At 42.2% G+C, this 21,519-nt stretch overlaps 1 protein-coding gene across 14 annotated transcripts in view; it reads right to left on the reverse strand.

Moving 5' to 3' along the window:
- PPP1R13L (protein phosphatase 1 regulatory subunit 13 like) overlaps positions 1-21,519 on the reverse strand; it is a 1,016,088-nt gene that overhangs the window by 79,706 nt on the left and 914,863 nt on the right. For 9 of the 14 annotated variants that reach the window (XM_078660878.1, XM_078660876.1, XM_078660871.1 and 6 more), the window contains 2 exons: positions 20,537-21,057; positions 19,748-19,888 (listed from right to left, as the gene is read on the reverse strand). In XM_078660878.1, the coding sequence (XP_078517004.1) occupies positions 19,748-19,888; positions 20,537-21,057 (662 nt within the window). The remainder of the gene's footprint in view (positions 1-19,747; positions 19,889-20,536; positions 21,058-21,519) is intronic. The other 5 variants (XM_078660882.1, XM_078660877.1, XM_078660874.1 and 2 more) reach the window with 1 other exon arrangement.

A 21,519-nucleotide genomic window follows, 5' to 3' on the forward strand; every position in this document is an offset into this window, starting at 1 on the left:
AACTCCAATAGTAGGAATGTCAAAATTAAAACTATTCGCAGGTGACATTATTTTGTATCTTAAACCTGAAAAACAGAATATTGAAATGATATTAAGAGAATTTGCACAGTTTTAATTGATTGGGGGGGTATAAAATCAATCACAAAAAGACTGAAATCCTGTTGCTTAAAGCTGCTAGTGATTTCCTCCCATAAATCTAAAGTGGCAAGCTCTCTCCCCTGATCCGATTCGATATTTGGGGATATGTCACAAATCAATATATGGAAATGTATCAATAAATTATGAGGTCATGCTAAAAAAAAATTAGAGACCTACTTGATAAGTGGGTACTTCTTCCCCTCACATCAATCGATCGTATTGCCCTTATAAAAATGTCGATTTTACTGCTATTATTTTTCCTTTTTACAGATGTTCCGATTAAAATCAACAAAGGGCTGGAAACAATCTTTCGACAGTTTATCTGGAACATGAAGGTGTCAAGGGTAAAATTTGCTGTACTTCAACTGGTATTAATTTTGGGGGGGTTCGCACTCCCCCAAATCCATACGTACTATGAAGCATTTTTTTTATATAATAGTGCGTTTAATGGACAGGAAGGGACTCTTGGATACCTTCTTTTTGGGGACAAGATGATACAAGGAGCTGGGTCTCAGATTCAGTTTTTTATAAAAAACAGCACAATTTCTTATAAGGCTTTTGTATAATACTTCAGGCATTTTACTCCTTGAAGGCTCATTCTGCAGGGTACAAGTACCTGCAGCTTACTGAATGTAAAAGCTTAGGCCTCCAAATCCAGAATAACCATTTAAGATTTTGGGAAGCTAATGGCTTTAAAAGAGCTGGGTCCTTTCATGATTTGAGGAAGATGCATTAATTGGAAGGAGGTTCAAGCTAGGTGTGGAGACAGGTGCAAGCTCTTCTTTTTGGCTATCTTCAAATTACACATCTATTGAAGAAGTACTGCCTTCCATCTAGCACAGGTGCTACTCCGGCCTTAGCGTTTTTTTTTTTTTTTTACAAAGCTTACAGGGGTGGGAAATTGGTATCGATTATTACGGAGCCAAGGAGAATCCCTCTTGGTTAATAACTTTCTTGTTAGGATTAAACAAGAAATGCAATGTAGTTTTTCAGATCTTGAGTGGTAAGTTATCTCGCAATATGGCAGCAAGGCACTAAGAGCGGCAAATTTCAAAATAATGACTATCACACCGGATGGCATACTAAACACCTAAAGCGCTCCAAAAGATGCATCCAAAAGTCGAGAATAAATACTTTCGTTGTCAGCGATTAAATGAGGGAGGCTGGCTTCATGTTTTTTTTACATGCCGGATGTTTTTGTTAAGATAGTACTGGGTGAAAGTTTGTGCTGCGCTTAGCCTTGGCTTGCAGAGAAGATTGGATCCAGAGGCTGATATGGCACTTTTTGGTTTAGTAAAGCAGAGACAAACTCAGCCAATGACTATAGGGGACGACAATTTTTCTAGAATGGTATAAAAAAATTATTTGATTAAGAAAATTGGAAGAAGCTTATGCGAAAAGGGTCGGAGCTGTTAAAAGATATACTTCTGTATGGAAGCATATGGATGAGATAGAAAGTCGGCAAGGGTAAACTTGTTAAAGTAGTTTTTAGGTTAATTTCTTTGAGCACAATTGCACTTTGTTCATGAAATAGCGCTGATGTCAAGGGGAGAATATGAGTTGATGCACTTTATTAAGGCTTAGAACAAGCCAGGTAAATAATAGAGAAGATGCACTTTATCAGAGATAAATACACAGATAGCACTTTAAATTGCATAAATGTTTTTATTAGACGTACTATGGAATACGAAGGAGGGAATTTCAGTGATTTTGCACGTTGCACTTTAGGTAATGGAGAAATGGACAGCATTGTAAAAAGATGATTCTAATATTCAAAATAATGGTGTCTAGTGTAAAATTAAGAATTTGAATGTTTTTAAATATTTTTGAATATGAATATTGGTCAATCTTTGTTTCTGTTCAATAAAAAAAATAATTCAAAAAAACATTCCATTGCGTTCTACTCCGCAGGCCCAATCACAATACCGAATTAAACGTGATGCTAAGGCGTCCGTTGGTGAAATTCTTACTCAGTTGAAATATGAGGGTGTGATTGAAACCTGTGTTTCCTTGATGAATAATCGTCTTTTCCCGATATTTGAACTGGATGGTTCCTATCATATAGTTTTGGATTGCAGACATTTGAACAGTAATGTTCGTACCTTTGTGGTACAGAACAACCATAGCTCTACACTAGTTAACAAAATTGTTCGAAAAAATATAAAACAACTTAAATATTTCCAATGGATTTTTCAGTCACACTTGGCTCTTGAAAGCCGTGACCTCACAGCATTCTATGCGTTAGTCAATCAGAAAACATATGTGAGATTGCCTATGGGATCTAAGTATAGCCCAGGTGTGTTTGCGGCAGGCTTTGTGTCGGGTTTTCCATGAGATCAAACATGATGCCTTATTGTACGTCGATTACATATACTTGATGGATGATGATTTAAATCTGCATCTTCAGTGTGTGGGCCACTTATCACACACTTTGCTGACTTAGGTTACAAATTAAATGTTGCTAAATAACATATAGCCTTCTTTGCTGTACTTTTCCTTGGATATCAACTCAATAACGAAGGTAGGGGGTTGGCCCCCACTTTCTAGAGAAATGTGCTCATTGCAACCTCCATCTACTCTTACAAAATTGCAATCTTTGCTGGGTTTTTTAAATTATAGGAGGACTTGTATTCCTGATTATACCCAGCGTATCAAACCGCTTTACGCATTGATAGAACCTTCTTTTTTTTCTTCCAGTTGGCTTCCGGAACATACCGTAATTTTACGATCTTTGCAGTCTGAGCTGCTTGCGACCCAGTTCTTGTTAACACAAGACAATACCATGAATTGGGTCATAAGGATTGTACCAGTAGCGTTAAGATTTACTTCTGTGACTTTCAATGAAGGGGACACAGTCCCCATAGCTTATAAATCACATTTGTTTACTCCAGCAGAGTTGCATTATTCTTCTACTGAAAACATTTTGACCGCTGTACAGATGGCGATTCTAAAAGAACGCTCTCTGGCTCAGGGAAAACGTATGTTCATGGTCTCACCAGTGCCTGCTTTAAAAGCTGTAACAAAGGTGAGTGTTCCAAATTCTAAGGCTTTATATCAGCATTGGATACAAGGGGCTCGTTCATTGACATCGGCTGATTTCAATTTTGTCTTTGACCCTTCTTTGCAGACACAGGAGTTTTTACAATATTAACATGTACATCCACCTCCACTGTCATTGCTTCCTCTTGATCAGTACAAATGCATTATTTACACAGATGGTTCTGCACAGCCAGCCATTGGTTCCAAGCATAATTATTCTGTAACCTGCGCAATAGTGGCAGGCACAATTGTTGATGGTGATTTTAAATCTTCTTTGGTGCACACACAATCCCTTGGAGATTGTACGGCTTAATCAGCCAAGTGAGGTGCTTTGGTTTTGGCTCTTGAGTTTGCTGATTTCGAAGTCCCTAAACTTGTAGTGTGCGATTTAGTTTACTGTGTACAATCCTTCAATGACAACTTGTTCTTCTGGTCACAATTTCACTTTTGTAGCAATGTTTCTGGTGGTGTGGTTTATATCACCAAGCGCGTAAATATGTTCTTTCTTGTAACATCTGAGAGCAAATTAAGCCTTCTATGGTACCCACCACATACTCAACTTTACATTTCAAATCAGCCATTTGGCTGCATTGATCTTAATCACTGCGGTCCTTCCACTTCTGACACTGTTTTTAAACATATCTTGGTTGCAGTGGATTCTTGTACTAGATTCCTTTGGGTTTGGCCACAACACAGTGCTGACGCTCAAACTATTTTAAAAGATTTGCGTGTCTTTGAAGGGACATTTGCCTGTGGCACCTTTCATTCAGACCAAGGTCCGGCTTTTGCCTCTAAGGCTTACCAGGATGCGAAGAAGTCTTTGGGGGTGAAGGTGCAATTCTAATCTTCATATTAGCCAATCTTTAACAGCTGAGTATTAGGTGCTGGCGGACTCATCTTTATGGAGTTCAACGTGCACTTAATAATCTCCCTAGAAGATCTCTGGGTGGGCAGCTTCTATACAAATTGCTCTTTGGCATTAAAATGTCTGTGCCAGATCTTGATGGTCTAGATGTTGTGGTGGCAGCCGCAACGTTTGACGTAGATAACCATTGTGCTATGTTACAGGATCTACAAAAAACTTGTGACACACTGGCAAAAGATAATTTACCCTCATCCACAGAAGCAGCGGTGCTGATTCCCGTTACTGGCTGGCTTCCTAAAATTGGAGATCTGGTCCGAGAGAAAATGGACAAGAATTAAGAATTTGGTAGTTCACATCGTGCCCCAGTCCCAGTCCTTGGATTGAAGGGTACTGATACTGTTATTTTACCGCCGCTGCCTGGTCGCAGCGAGAATCTATTTCCATCAAACATATGGCCGACACTGAATAGTATGGCTGCAAGCATTCCCAGGAGGGATGTTTCACTGCATCCAATGACTTCTGTCTCCCCGACAACTCCACAACAACAGGAAGGGAAGATGGAGACTTATATTGATTTGTTGTCTGTTTTACCTCCAACTTCAACCACTGTGGCAAATGAGTATGCCTCCCCAACAGGCGAAATTATAGTTGATATTCCTGGAATTGCAATCCATTCATCTTCCAATGAAGACCAACCCCCATTATTTCATCTAGATTCCAGTGGTTACTATATAGACAGATATAACTTTTCTTCGGATTCATCTTCATACTCTTCCTCTGAGGCAGATCCCCCAACACTTATTTGTGTTTTCATCTCCTGGTTTAAAAGCATATACCTCATTCCACCTTGGACATACATCTGGTTGGTACTTATGATGGTATTTCTCTACATGTGAATTGGTTTTGTAACAGTTTTCTTCCTACTAATAAACGGCCATTAATTGCCTGAATGCTCTGCTGTAGACTTGGTAGGCGGAGTTCTGACCCCACACATTTCATCCCATACAATGAAAAGGGATCATGCCCTATTTAACATTTCAGCATTCCCAGTTGTTGACGGTATTGTTTGGGATAAAGTACCATTGGAAGTCTATGATCCAATGGAAACTTTACAGATTCCATACATGTTCAGAGTTTCTTTAGGTGATGTCATTGTGCGTGGAATACATATCGATGACTGGGATGTTAACGCTGTTTACTCATTGTTTTCGGATTGAAAATATTACACTGCTTTTGAGATTGAAGATTTGTATTTAAATTCTGCAAATTATGCTGATCTATTCTGTTACCAACACTATGGCCATCATTCTTTACACATATCCAACACTTTGAGACCACAATTTAATTATACACAATGGAAACATTGCCCGACACCATTCCAGTGCAGTTCACCGACACAGAAAAGTAAATTTGTATATTTTTCATGTTACAATCTTACTGACCCGCTGTCATATTACTACAAATTGACTTCACATACGTGCACAGTTCATGCTGACCCATTCTAGATTGGTATATTCATCATTCTAAACCGACTTATCCTTAAAAGGTTATGAGTTTTAGAAGGACATGATTGATTTAAAATCAATATGGGGTACTCACGATTGGCAGATGCAAGGATTTGAATCACAACATCATGCTTGTTTAATACCATCTCAGCTGATATTTTAAAATCAGACTGTTCAACAAACTACATGTTTTGGTTTGGCCACTGATAAAATTAGAACACACCCTCAATTCCGTGTTTGGCTGCCTATGACACAAGGCAGGCACACACAAACTATTCAACTGAACCACTGGCTGAAATGTGTCAAGATGGTACTCTTAACCCCTCCAATGTTGAGCCTTTGAGTTGGTTACTGTAGCCAATTAATACCAATGCTTGTCAATTATGCTTTTCTAATGCCTCCAGTGGATTTACAGTAAGCAGACCTGATCCTCGTTTTCCTCATTCTCATACAATTACTACATATTATGTTGGGGAATTGTGTCAGCAATGGTTGGAACATTCCATGCTGTCATCTGTGAAACAACACCTTTCTCTCTTGTCAGGTGACATTGATCTGGCTGATTTTCTTTTAGGTCCGAAATCTCCTCGCAGTAAACATTTTGCATATGCTGCATACAATGAATTTCGGAAACTGTCTCAGATGGAAGCTGCAGTCCACTTAAGGCACATTGATCAAGATAATTTAGAAAACTTTCTTGCCGTGGTTGATAATAGTATTAACACTTTATCTTCTCGTAGCCACACTTTAGATAACATTGTCTCATCCATAATTGACACTGATCAGAATGAACAATCTGTATTGTATCATGGTCAAAATGAGTTGCGCTCTGTCATGCAATTTACTGACAGGCATCCCGTATATAGTAACGGTTTCACAACGTGTTACATGTTATGGCAATGTTCCTTTTCCACCTGCACATGGGATTGTAGATATTTTACTGTGGCCTTCCATTCGGACTTTGAAAACAGACTTCAATAAGCGAAGCAAACTCAAAGCGCTATTGTTCCAACAAGAAGTCGCTCTCACTTCAGCTCGTGAGACCTTCGAATTGCAGGTGGCTTGAACATCAAGTGAGGTCAAGGTCTCTACTGATTATGAATCTCCCACTATATTTTGGAGAAACAATTGACCAAATATTTAATGCGTTTGATACGGAAGGCCTGGCCCTCTTTTTCAAACTTCTGGGGTCCAGCCTTGTCATTTCATTTCAGACTATTTTTTGAGTAATCCCAGCCTTTATTCATTCTATTTTTTCCACCGCCTTTGGGGGGGTTTCCCCTGCTGCTCCTTTTGGTTTGAGGCATGCGTGTACTTTTCTACTACTCCGTAATGGCTGCCCGACAACATTTTGGTTTAATGCCATTGGCAGCTCTTAGCATTGGCTATAGGCTAACCTTCCGCTACACCTACTTCACCTGCGTGCAACCGGTGTTTTACTGCCACCGGTGTCCCTTCGAAAGTGCCCTGTCTCGCCAATACATCACATGCTGCCCCGGAATAGGAATATAAACTGTTGATGAGTCCGATGATGACCCATGACCAGGACTGTTCCATCAGTAGACGCTTTGTGTATGATCTATGCTTGGAGCAACGGCAGGCTTGAGTACCTGTGCTTGTGCACAGCACCTCTTGCATCACTGTTTCATCGAATATAACGCAGGTTGCGCAAAAATGCTCCTGACTACTTCTGGATATGAGCAGCATGTATGTTCATTCGACTTGCTTAATTGGACGGCGTACTTTTTTACAATGAAAGTTTCTGATGATCTGTTGGAGCTAATGGCATTCCACTTTTCCCATGATATTTCCATGATATTTCCGATTCCGAGGAGCCTCTGTAAATGATCTCTGGGAAACATTGCGAATGAATTTTATTCTCTATAGACATATACAATATTTATTTTCTCTTTTTTTCTTTTTTACATACGCATTACATCTTTGAATTTTTTAACAATTTGGCTGTAGACCAACACACTTTTGCCCTGCTTACCTTGAATTTCTGGTTTCCTAGGAGCTACTGACATGGCCAAGGGGAGGGTGTCACATGGCCCAGGGGGACATTGTCATCTTCACTAAGTTAGTAGGAGCTCTGCAGACATTACACGACTGTGCGCATGTTACTATATAGCTTTATTCTTGCAAAGACTTTGTTCGTCCATTCATATGAGAACTATCTGCTGTGTGCATTCTCTGACAGTTCCTGGAATTTGGTCTGAACATTGTGAGCAAGGTCGGTAAACAATGTCCCTTGTTATTCTATTCAGGCGAGACCCTAGCCCCTAGACAAACATACCAATGCAGATGTTTGAAAATCATACTTTGGTATTCGGGGATACATGCATGACACACTTGGAGAGGGACATTTCTAGGGAGAAGTGCGAGACAGCACCAATGATGCAGACCTGCAATCTATGGTCTAAGGTATTGTGCCTGCAGCAAAAACCCAGAGTTCTTCTGACATATAATAATATGGCTTCTTAGCACGGCAAGGGAGAATAGGCTCTATTGTCTTTTCATGATGACATCTCCCTTCATGATATATGGTCTAGTTGCTATGTTGACTGCATTTGTATTATGCATTTTCCAGCTTGTTGTGGCACGTATACAGCATGTTAGGGCACGTTAGTTAAATATTTTAAACTGTTTGTCTCTGTCAGATCTTATTGTGGACAGGTACAAGAGTGCGAGCGAAAGGATGTGTCTTGCAGCCGCAAGTCGTGAGAGATTCAGGAGTGTTGTGTTCTGGGGCGTCTATTCACTTGTTTCTCTGTGAGTGAGTAGGAGGGCAAGTGAGACAGTATAACTAGTTGGTCTTGGGTTCATGGGTACTAAGGTGGTAGGATGACTCAGTCCCTGCGCACTGAGGTCCCATAATTCTAAGCATAATTCTGTTCTCGGGCAGAATCCCTGCACCACACTAATCCAGACAACCATTATGGTGATTTTAGTGGTCTTAAACAACCACAGAAAGCTAAGTGGTAGCTATGGAGAGCAGCCTTCAGGCTTAGTCCAGAAGGAATATTAAGCAGCTTGTTTTACCAGATCTAATCATATAGTGTAGGATAAACTAAAAAAGAACCAGACAGTGTATATATAAATATATGTCTATGTATTACACAACACACACTGACACACTGGTATATCTCCTACCAGGAGATATCAGCACAAATACACACAATACTTCAAATGCAAACAAGTAAGTAAGCACAACACACATTGGTCTCCATGGGGAGACCAGACCATAAACTAAGAAAGTGGACAGTGAACATAGACAGTTGTTGGGATTTGGACCATGGGACTCAGAAGAGCTAGGGACACAAGGAACCAGCCAAGGTAAGTACCCAGAAACACCCCCCCGCACACACACCCCACAGAGGCAGTCTGCAGACTGGAAACAGCTGGGTACTCAATAGAAGTCAACAGGAAAGTTGCTGTTGCAGATTTGACGAAGGAATCTTCCCAGTGGAGCCTGAAGAAACCCTTTGGTAGACAGAAGGTTGGAGAGGCACCCCACCCGTGGATACCCCAAGAACCAGGATACCTACCGCAGGGAAGAAGGGTGCATAGGTGCGAAGTGACATCGGAAACCGCAGTAGACCACAATAAAGGACTTCAGTAAAGATGCCGCTGGCGAAGACTGTGTAAGAGTACGGTGGAATCCAGGGGTGGATTCTTGAAGAGTGGAACCTGCAAGCAGAGGAAACAGTCTTTGCCACTCAGAGGTGACCAGGAGGCATGGAAGAGTAATGCCCATCGATGACGGAAGATGCAGGAGTGATGACTGTGCCTTGTCGCTGCAGTTGTGAGGACCAGGCGATGCTGAGAAAGACCAGGAGCCGTTAACGAGCTGTCCCATGTCGAAAGTAGATCGGTGTCTGGCGGGAGTACCAACAAGCCTTGGCAGCAGCAACAGACATGGAAAACGATAAAAAAGCAACGTTGGGGCAAGCAAGGTCCAAGGGACTCACCAGGTGCAGAAGAGTCGGAGGAGGCCCACAGCAAGCTGGTGAGCCCACTGAAGCAGGAGAAGACCCTCAAGGGGACCCACAGGTAAAAGTCACAGGAGTCGCGAGTGGTCCGCAAGCAGATCACCAAAGAAGAAGTCCCACGGTTCAGAGGATGCGGTGAGGATGCTTATCATGGCAGGAAGAGATGCTGGAGGCTGATGAGTCTTGTAGTCTGAAGATCTCTGGAGTGCAGAGCCACCATGGCTTGGCAGCGGCAAGTCTACGAGGTGCACAGGGGTTCAGTCCCAGAAGTTCCAACGAGGGTTTACAGAGTCAATAAATGTCCGTTTTATGACGGTAGCCACACAGTAACATATTTCCATAGATCACACAAGGAAGACAAATCTGAGTACCATTATTGGAAGGATAAAGAGTTTGGCCGAGCATGTTTACATCTTTCTAATTGACGAAGCATGTCTAAAATGTAAAGGAGTCTGAGCACACATGGTGAGACAAAAGGAGTTAAGTAATGTTCAAAGTGCAGTGCTGCTGAAATAGATCTTTCAGCTCTTTCTTTAAAGACCCATTGGATATGTATGTCCAGATTCAAGTTCACTCCCTCTGTCCATTCCCTCCCTGAAGTTTTAGTGTTACCAGGTAGGATTAATGTCAGGAATGTATTGTTTAAAGGCTGTGGGCAGTTTGAGCTGGATGGGAAGCTGGCTGTGAAGTCCTGTCTACCGTTTAGTCTTTACAGTAAATCAACCTAAACCTACCTTCTTCCGGAGTGATTACTACAAAATATGGTGAAGAGTTGGCTACACCTCGAATCCGACGCGTGCAGCAATCTTCAAGCCGTTAAATTTCTTTTCATTCTCTGGTTCAAGCTCCACCTGATTTCCAGATCACCCCACAGCTCTTTCCCACCCTCTCCACAACTATGCAGTGTGTTGGACTCTCCCTTTCAGCTGCAGCACTCAATACGACGTACAGATCGACAGCAGTGGTTTCTTCATCTGAGACTTTCTTCGCTTTCTCCAGCGCTGTACCCACTCGCCAAGAGGACTCCGCTCAGCTGTTTTGAACCTTTCTACATGTGCCATTTTTTGGATTTTGGGATGCAGTGTGGACCCACACGCGAGTATCACGAGCGATATCTTGTGGCAGGAGACCTCGCAGCAGTCCTGTGTGATTTTCAGCAACAAGCGCTCCTCCTCGCAATGTCTGTCCTGCTCGCCATGCCTGGCCTGTGCGTCCTACGACACACGCAACGCAACATCTCCCATAACTCGGGGGCCCTCTACGTCTTGCCTGGGCTGTGCGCCTGACGTCACCACACTATTGTTTCCAGCAGAGTATCCTGGCAATAGTTTCTCTCGTGACGGCACACAGCTGCTGTGATCTCCCCGCTAACCTCTTAGAAGGTGGATCACGGGGAATCACACACCACTGTCCCACGCTCGTTTATGTTGTCACGGAGCTCCTGGGTCTCCCCGTCAGGCTTTGATGCTACTCACTACGAGTAAGCGGATCACGGTGATTCGCACACCTCTAGTTGTGTTCATTCTGAGGGAGTAAAATCATCACAGTGATCCGCACACCTTCTTGGCAAGCTAGCGGATCACAGTGATTTCTTTCACTGTTTTATGTACACTTGTTTTCTGTTCCCCGCGGATCAGTGATTCTCACAATTCTTTTCACGTCAGTCTTAGGAAACCATATATCTCTGAATTTATTCTCCTGACATATTTTTGGTCGTTTAACAGAAAAGGGGTAACCCTGTGTCCCTCAGAACCTGGGTAAGTGCGATTAAAAAGAAAAATGGTTCTGTTGGGTAGCAGAATGCATTGCTTCAAAGAAAGGCAGTATTAGCTCATGCCACAATGAACAAATTATATTCAATCAAATTCAATGAAACCTCTCTGAAAACAACCGAAATTCATGAGTTTTTTATACAGTAAAAGTCACAATTACAACATAGCGGAATTACTTCATTCCGTATGCGTTTCAATAAATGCTAAAAACAGGTGAGGAGTGACTGTTGGTGAACAAAAGTGAATAGTGCAGTGTTATTCAGTGACACATTATATACAACTTTATACAGTATTGTACACAGGGGGGGAAGGTTATTAATTACAACATATGAGTAGAATCCGCTGTAAGATCCAGGGAGCCCCTATGGTGGATCATTTTGTCAGCCAGAACCATGATCCGGACAGTATGGAAAAAATCAATGCAAATCCACGAGGAGGTTCCTTAACCTCTGCGCTGAATAGAAAGGAGTGTAAATGGATCCATATTTTGAACTCTGTAAGTCAGGGATTAAACTAACATGAAGAGATCTCTAAACAAATGGGCCTATTATAACCTTGAGATAATGTAATTTCCCTTTGCCCATTAATGAAAAGTCTCTCTGTGTGGGTTTTTTTCCCCCAATGACAATTGTGAGAAATAATGCATTTTCCTTCCTTTCGCCCACTGATGAAAAGCCTTTGTTCTTATCCCCATCAATGACAATTGTGAGAGAGAATGTACTAATCTTGCAATTTTCTTCCTCTTGTTTGGAATGTTATTCATGAATTGCACGAGGTACCATTACATATTGTACTGGATATGTTCTTTTGTCTATACAAATAAGCTTGTTTCCACATGTTTGTAACGTTAAGTTTGGTTCCACCCCCCCTTGGCCATAACGTTGCCCTGTGCGTAGACTTAGCACTCCTTTATCATAGAGCCTCTAAATCTTTGAGCTCTACTCCATAGGCATCTACATTGCCCTTGTTATGGATGCTACACTCGAGTCCATCTGAACATCGTATTACCATAGAGTCATTAACCTGACTTGACTAAATCCCATCTTCACGCACAACTTTCCAATCGATATTTCCCCTGCTCGTTACTTAGACGCATTTGAGTTGCCTAGCAACCCAGGGGCGCGTGTCCTCCAGCCTATGACGCCCTTGTATTCTGCTGCTGTCATGACGCACCTAGTCAACGCAACGGCGTTGCTAGGTGACCGACGTGCATAACGTCCTCGAGCTCGGCGCCTCCCGCGATTGAGTTCCTGCATGACAGACCAGACGGCGCTCGGCTTTTGCAGTGAAGCCACATAGACCAATTGATTCAGGGTAAGCCTTTCCCCCTTGTCCTAGAGCGCACCGTGAGTGCTCTCTACCCCGCTTTGTCACAAGCAGATGGCAATTTCGCTTAGGCACTGATGGATTTTGTAATCTGCACGAGCATTTCGCGCTGAGTCACACAGCACACAGCCTATTTGTAATTTCACTGCGAGTGCTTTACTCACCCGCGACGAGCGCCGGTTGAGTATACGCTGTACTCACTTCACGGAATGTGGGTCTCATCACGTTTTTGCCATCTTAGACTGCATAACTACATTGGGTCTAATGGTGCTCACCCCACTTTACTTGGGATTGAATCCACAGATTAACTTTAATGGTTCATTTCACTTATTCTTTAGGCTCCACAAATCGAATGGGGGTCATGCACGCTTCATTCTACTCAGAACCCACTTAGTCACTTGCATGAATTGCCTATCATTGATATCACAATTGATACAGGTATTCATTACGCATACCTTTTCCCTAGATTGACCTTCCGGCTTTCCTCCAGGGTGTGATATTTTCCGCCTGCGAGTCCAGATCCACCTGTGAGTATGAGGTACTCGCACCAATTAATTTAGATAAAACCTAGCTCTACACCTCTCTGAAACTTTTTCCCTTGCCTTTCTAGGTTCCCCCCCCCCGTCTCCACCCACCACTGTCTTGATAAAGACCCGCCGTGACCACCAACCGGGGCACATTAGGGTCGAAACGTCGACGTACAACTTTGGTCAAGTAACCTCCAGGAACGGGCACAGTAACCATCTGCTTCCTTGGAGCATTAACTCGGAACTCTGACCTCTAAATTAATAACCTCCCCCCCCCCCCCTGTGCACAATACTGTATAAAGTTGTATATAATGTGTCACTGAATAACACTGCACTATTCACTTTTGTTCACCAACAGTCACTCCTCACCTGTTTTTAGCATTTATTGAAACGCATACGGAATGAAGTAATTCCGCTATGTTGTAATTGTGACTTTTACTGTATAAAAAACTCATGAATTTCGATTGTTTTCAGAGAGGTTTCATTGAATTTGATTGAATATAATTTGTTCATTGTGGCATGAGCTAATACTGCCTTTCTATGAAGCAATGCATTCTGCTACTCAACAGAACCATTTTTCTTTTTAAACATATTTTGGTCGGCGCGGATCAGTGATTTGCACACTCATTTCCAACCACTGTACAACATTTTCCAAGAGTACCTATAGTTGTGACAGTCATCTTTATCCTCTTATAACCCTTCTATAAGTACTGCAAGGCACTATCATTTTATAGGATCTACATTTGCTACCAATATAGTCTATTTCTTTATTTAACACCATGTGTACCATGCAAGCTGCTGCCCTTCTCCCTAATTTTTAGACAATCCCGGCGAACCTCTTGATAGATGGGAGGTAGGGTTCGACGCATTTGAAACCTATCTCTGGGCTATTGGTGCTTTAAGATACAGTGCTGAATGAAAGAAATGTCTGTTGCTACACTCTTTAGGTTTTGAGGGTAGGTCTATATTCAAACATCTACTGAAGTAACAGATCAAGACGGTGACATCATAGATGAATACCAAGACACCATTACCAAGCTTAAGACTAGGTTTAACAAACAACTTAGTCTCATGGTCCTTAGGAATACATTTTTTAAAAGAAAACAGGACGTGGTTGAAGATGTAGATGCATATATATCGGTGTTACGTAGGCTGGCATCAGTTTGTCAATTCGAGATGTTGCCAATGTAAAGACAAACAAATCAGGCAAAAATTGTTATCTATGAGAAACCTATCACTGGAATGGAAAACTATCAGTGGCCAAAAGTATTGACATTTACCAAATTTCGTTGAAAGACTTATATGATAAAGTTCCTGAGCCTGTATATGTTGTGGTTGGGAGTGGAAAGTTGAAACCAAAAGATTTTCATAATGGAATGCCTGCTAATGTCAAAAGTAAGAGTCAAGTTGAGACACCAGTTTCAAAACAATGTGTTTTAGTTGTGGTAATCCTCCACACCCCAAAGGGGGAAGATGTCCCGAAGTGAACTTGGTGTGCAATTATTGCACGAAAACTGGACCTTTTGCCAAGGTATGTCTAAAGAAAAAGAGCCAAAAGAAAATTGTGGCATGTGTGGTGGAGTCTGATTATGAATCTGACTCTGAGGTTGTTTAGACTGTGACTGATGTTCAAGTGGGTTTGTTGGCAGATGGAGCTAAACCTATTGAGGGCAATCCCTCAAACTGTGTTGATCCCATTGTTTTTTAAAAAAACGTTATCTAACATTTTCCATTCATCTACAGTTTACCACAATTTGGAAAGCAAGTCTGTTGCCTGCAGATAATTACAAACATTGTTTAATAGGACATACATTCAAAGTAGATACATTACAAATCAATACCAAATCACCAGTCAGTGTAAACATAAATATAGTGGCATTACAATTCAGCAATTTATGAGCTATCTAAGCACCAATTGGCTCCTTTACAATTATCCAGTTTGGATGGCCACGCCGGGAGGGCAGATTCAATCTACACCAGTGGGGACAATTCCAGGAGGAGGTTGAGAGGAAGCAGGCCCTAATTCCTGTAAATAGTCCTTTAAGGGTCCCCAGATGTATTTGGGCCATGATGTGATAGGTAGTGTAGATGCAAACAATTCCGAATTAGTATTACAATAAAAGAGACTGTTCAGCCACGCCTTGGCGGTGGGTGTAAATTTATCTTACCAGTTTAGTGCAATCTCTCGTTTAGCCAGCAGTCCCACGAGAGAAGTGTAACAACGCAATGTTTTGGGAATTTTTTAACATAGCCTAGTAGTGCAAGTTTCCTCCATGCCCATCTAGTAGTGGACACTGTATGGATGTCTTTTGGGTCTCTAGGGAACCCTTTGGGTAGTATGGTCTTTAATGGGGTCGGGCTTACTAGGTCCGCTTCTAACTTTAAATATGGGATTCGCGCATCCGGATGATACCACAAGTGTGCATAACTACATTGAGCCGCCAAAAAATAAATCAGAAAATTTAGAACCCCCAGCCCACCTCTATCATATGGTAGTGTCAAGGTGTCCCAGCTGACTCGGGCTCTCATCCCACCCCAAACCAGTCAGATAAGATGTGTGCGGAGTGTACTAAAAAAACTATTGGGCAAGAGAATGGGAATGTTTTGAATCAGACATAAAAATTTAGGAAGAACAACCATTTTTACAATCACTACCCTCCCCGCTAGTGATAGGGGAAGCGTAATCCAACGTTCCACCTGTTGTTCCAGGGTGTGCACGACCAGACCATGTGTTAATCCAATTGTTGAGGTGACTTTTGGGGATACAGTCTTTAATTTGTTAGTTGATTCAGGTGCCAGAATTACAATGATTACTCAGAAGCTATTGGAGGAAACTTGGGGCGATAGGGTACTCTTGCCATCAGACCGTTTTCCAGTTTCCTATGAAGTGTGCAGAATTGAACTTCTTGGTTATATTGATGATGTACTTGTGTTCAAAGGAAGGAGGATCAAAGGTAAAGTTTACGCTGCCCTCAAAGGATTGAATATTTTAGGGTGGTTTCATCAGGGGTTTTTTGGTATGGTTCTTAGACCAGGTGCCAAGGGGCAGGTTTTAGTGGTTGATTGTGATGAGGTGGGGTGCAAGTGGAGGAACATATTTCCCTCAGTTTTTGGTGAAGTTCTAGGTAAAATACATGGTATTAAACAAGCCTATTGTGAAAGATGGCGCTTCACCTATGAAAAACAAACTGAGGAGTGTCCCATTTAGTGTGAGGGCAGACCTGGACAAAAAACTAAGGTCTTTGTGTGATCAGGGGCTCATCAAACCCACCGAGTCATCCTTGTGATTGTCTCCCTTGGTGGTAGCACACAAGAAGTGCGGAAAACCACGTGTGTGCGTTGATTTGAGGTCTCTTAATGAAGAAATCTGAGTGGATTCACATCCTCTTCCCAAGATCTGTGACGTGTTTGTGTGCATCAGAGGTTCTAAGTATTTCTTAAAGCTGGATCTTGCTAGTGCTTATCACCAGATTGGATGACATCCTGATTCGCAAGCCTTGACAGCCTTTGTTTTCCCTTTGGGAACTTTTCAGTACAAACGGAGGCCGCTCGGTTTGGCATCCGCCGCCTAGGTATTTCAGAGAGTAATATAAAATCTGTTTGGTTCTGTGGAAGATGTGTTGGTCTTTCAAGACGATGTTCTGATTCATGTAAAAGATGTTCAGTCACATGGCAGTATTTTGTGCAGGGTGTTGGATATTTTTGAGAAGCATGGTGTTGTGCTTAAGATTGAAAAATGTAAGTTGTTATGTGAAGAGGTGGAATATCTGGGTCATCTCATTTTTAAAGAACGCATTAGACCTAGGAAAGGTATTTTAGATCCCATTGTTGGTGCAACTACACCTATTGACAAGACTGGTGTGAAGTTACTGTTGGGTCCCTTCCAGTTTTACTCACGCTTGATTCCAGATTTTGCTACCATTGTATGCCCTATTGGCTATCTACTCAGGAAAGGAATACATTTTGAGTGGTCCAATGAGTGTGCTTCAACCTTCTAGAAAGTCAAGCTGCGTTTGAGCGAGAGTAAAGCTCTCAAGACTTATGACCCCGATTTTCCATGTTGCATAACTGTAGATGCTAGCCAAGTTAGACTGGGTGCGGTTTTGACACAAAATTTTCAAAATTAGTTACAGTATTCTGTGATTATAAGGGAGCTGTTGGCTTGTCTGTGGGCAGTGGAGAAGTTTTCCCCTTTGTATGGAATAGAAATTTTCTGCTACGGACATATCACAAACCATTGGTCAATATTCTGGGCACAGGTAATAACAAGTGTTGTACACCAAGGATAATGAGAATAGCTTCTCGGGTGATGCAATATCCATTTGTTGTCATTCATATCTCTGGTGGTAGGAAAGGAAGGGCTGATGTTTTGTCCTAGTTCCCTTCGAGCAGTGATGAAGCTGATGGACAGGGATTTCATGAACTATGCAAAGAAGACTGAGGATTTTTTCGGAGCTGCCCTGTAATTATCAGAACGTAACCTTTGCTCGAAGGAGAATTGGATGAATGCACTAAGGGAGGATGTGGTTCTACAGCAGGTTTGCGATCTAGTCAGAAGTTGGTGGCCCAGGGAGAAAGTCTTCTCTCCACTTCTACAACCTTATTGGAAGGTTGAAGCGGAAATATTCTTAAAAGGTGGGCTTTTACTAAGCTCAGATAAACATATTCCTCCTTATGGTATTAGGTACAAGGCCATCTGGGGGCAAACTTCACAAAAACGTTGCATCCGCTAGATCTTTTGGTGGCCTAGCATTGATGCTGAGATCAGTGATGCAGTGGAGAATTGTGTAGTGTGTGGTTGGGCAGACAAAAGTTTGAAAGTGGCCACACCGCCCCTACTTTCCAATGATTGTCCCTTCAGGGCCGTGGGTCAAGTTGGTTTACATATTATGGGTCCTTTTGAGACCTTACCTGGAGGTTCCTGTTATATTTTTTTTCTGGTGGATTATGCATCCAAGTGACCAGAAGTCAAGATGGGTCAAGGACCCCAGTGCATCCAGCCTAGTGTTGTTTCTGAAGGAGGTTTGCACCAGAGAGGGGTTTTCCTGAGGGGCTGGTTTTGGACAATGGTATGCAATTTGTGAGTGGTGAGTTTAAATATTTTCTTGCCTCTTGCAATATCAAGCATGTTAAGAGTTCCCTTTATCACCCACAAAGCAATGGTCTCGCTGAGCGTATGAACAGAGTTGTGGGTGAGTGGGTCAGGTGGGAGAAGTCGAACAACCATGATGTGGGTAAGTCTTTGGACAACATGGTGTGATTCTATAGAACCACTCCTCACTCCACAACCAAGATTTCTCTATTTGAAGTATTAAGGGGGAGGAGAGTCAACACAAGTTTTACACCAGGATGGATGAACAAGTGGATCAAGTCAGAGTCTGATGTGGAGAGTCTTATGGATACTGTGAAAGAGAATGGGTTGAAAACACAGACTTAACAGAAGTGTTTGTTCGATCAAAAGAAAAGAGTCAAGGCTGTTACTGTGGTTGTGGGTTATTTGATGCGGTTTAAGTCACCTGTCCGTGTGAAAAAGGGCTTGGACAAGTTTGGTGCTCCGACTACTGTGGTAAAGGTTGGGAGAAATGCTATCCAGATTGAAGGTGGAAAATGGTGGAATGTTGGCAGAATTGTTACGGTAAAGATGAAGGATAATCAGGAGAGAGCAGGGGAAACCGAAGTTGTGGGTGACCCCATAGGGGTTTCCGTTAGAAGAAGCTCTAGAACCAGAGTCATTCCCAGTATGTTTCATGTGTAAACTTGGGTTGGTGTTGTGTACTGCATTTTATTTTTATTTTTTGTTTATGAGGAAGGAGGATATGTAGTGTTCATATGTTGTGTTCATGCATAGTGATGGAAGCAGAGTGTTCTTAGCTCTCTTTCCATTTTCTCCCTGAAGTTCTAGTGTTGCCAGGTAGCATTACTGTTAGGAATGTATTGTTTAAAGGCTGTGGCGGTTGAAGCTGGATGGGAAGCTGGCTGTGAAGACCTGTCTACCGTGTAGCCTTTACAATAAATCAACCTAAACCTTCCTTCGTTTGGTGTGATTACTACAATGTTGCTGCGTGTTTTAAGGTATTTCATTGTTGATATAATCTCATTTAAGTTCCAAAGACCTTACCACCTCCTAGAGTTACTGCTTAATTCACTTCTGTTACAGAGTAAACTATAGAAATGAAGTAACGTGGTTACCATTTCGAATGCAACTGTACTTAGGGCCTTTGCATACGTGGTTAACAGTAGTACCGGTTATGACCAAATGAGAGGTCACAAATATAGTCCAGTATCTCATGGCACACCCCACAACGCACAGTATACATGATTCATGCTGCAGAAACGCACCCCCCAATTAGATTTATCTGATGGGAACCGAATATCCTTCCTATGAAGTTGTTCAGTTAGGTGCAATTACGTTTTGATGATATCTAAGCACAGGACCTTTAGTTTTTTAAGTATATAGTATTCAATGATACTGGATTTCTGCAGCCTAATCAACTTCCAACTCTTTTGTACAGGTGAGGATGTAACCCTGCCTTGCAGAGTAGACAGTGGTAAGTGATTACAGATTTAGGGGATTCATGTTTACCTCTTTCACTGCTTGCTGGACAACATCAAGCTCGCCCGTAAGTGCAGCATCTAGCAGTAGCACCAGCGGGTTCAGTCGTGCCCTCCTCGAACGAGTCTTCTTTGGGGAGGAGTGTTTCTTCAAAACAGATCTGATTTCCTGCTTTCAAAAAATGTGGGGAAACCGAGGTGAGTCTCACCAGAGTCAGAGTGTGGCACATAACAAACAATAAACTCTGGGGGTCTTAGTGAGAAACCAAACCTGTACAATGATTTATTCTCTAAAGATGCTCACAGAACTTGCACAACTAGATGAAAGTCATACTCCTATTCATGTAGTCTTACATCCTTGCATACGAAAACATGACTCCAATCATAGCTTCGTAACGAACTTAGTCGTAAAATACCTACTCCCACACTGAGATGTAGAATGCAAGACTGCACTGTCATATGCTTTACCACTAAGAGTGTGAATGCGGTAGAATGACCTGCCCAGCTAAGTATAAACATTCACACGCTTTACCAAGAACACTGCACCTTGCTACATAGGAATATTGTTCTAATATGTTGCTCCTGAATCAAAGGCCTTCACTATTCACCATTAATGGAGCATAACACTAATCTGAGGAGACATCTAGCTGTCAGATTTAAGAGTAAAGTAGCTGCCTTTGTTATTCCAAACCATCTTACTCCCTTAATTCCATTGCCATGAATGAATGCATTTCAGGACTTCCCTATTGGATATTACAACACCCAGATGGGATAGGACCCTTAAGACAGAAATTCCCAATATCACTTCCACTCAACTTACCTGACTGGGTGCCTTAGAGATTGGAGTGGTGGGTGCAATCAACACTGCTGGTGAAGAGGGTGATGGGGACCTTTCCTGGGCTATGGTGGCGCCCACCTTTGTTTCTGATCCTTCAATGATGACTGGCATCTCCATTTGTGGAGCTCCTTCGCCTACAAGGCTCACTGTTTCCTTGGGAGTAGAGCGGCGGAAGAGACGGCTCATAATCTGCTGATACTGTTTCTTGCTGGCTGGCTGGGGAACAGCCACGCTCTGCTCCATGGACCCTCGCCTCTTCAGAGGTCTGGGGATATCTGCCAGGACTCTACGGATTTCATCCATCTCTGGCATCTTTTGGGCCTCTGGTGGCAGTATTGGCTGAAGACGAGAGGGACTAAGAGGACGTGGAACTTCCTCTATCTGTGAGTCGCTGGTGGGCAGCAAGATTGACAGCTCAGGCTCCAGCTCTCCAGCTTCTGGCAGACCTGAGGGCATCCTTTGCAGCTCCTGGGCTCTTTCCAAAGTCGATACCTTTCCACTTCCTGATGGAAAAATAATATAATCCAGCAACAAAGCATGGGACATCCTTCACCGGAGTATAACAGGTCAATAAAACTTTAATGGCATGAAACTAAATAATCTGACATACTAATTTTTGAGTCCCTGTTCACATCTGTACATTTATACCTACAACCTTTCGCAGCCCTAACTTCCAAGATAATACTGGGCATTCATAATAAGGTATGAGCAGTTTGACAACACTGGTGAAGTAACGTATGGGACTTGTCTCCGTTTCTCTCTCAATTTTCTTTGGCTTTCTCACTACCTTTGTATGTATATTCTGTAGGATCCACAATTCAGCCCGTAGATGTCGAATCTCACCCTGTGCAGGGGCATAATTTAACCCATAAGATTAATGTCCATCCGTATATGGGTTTCATCGAATGTATCAATAAATACGGTTTTCTGTACTGAGTGCATATAATTAGGGTTAACATATTTCT

The sequence above is a fragment of the Lissotriton helveticus genome, chromosome 9 (genome assembly GCF_964261635.1).
Source record: "Lissotriton helveticus chromosome 9, aLisHel1.1, whole genome shotgun sequence".
NCBI classification, from domain to species: Eukaryota; Metazoa; Chordata; class Amphibia; order Caudata; family Salamandridae; genus Lissotriton; species Lissotriton helveticus.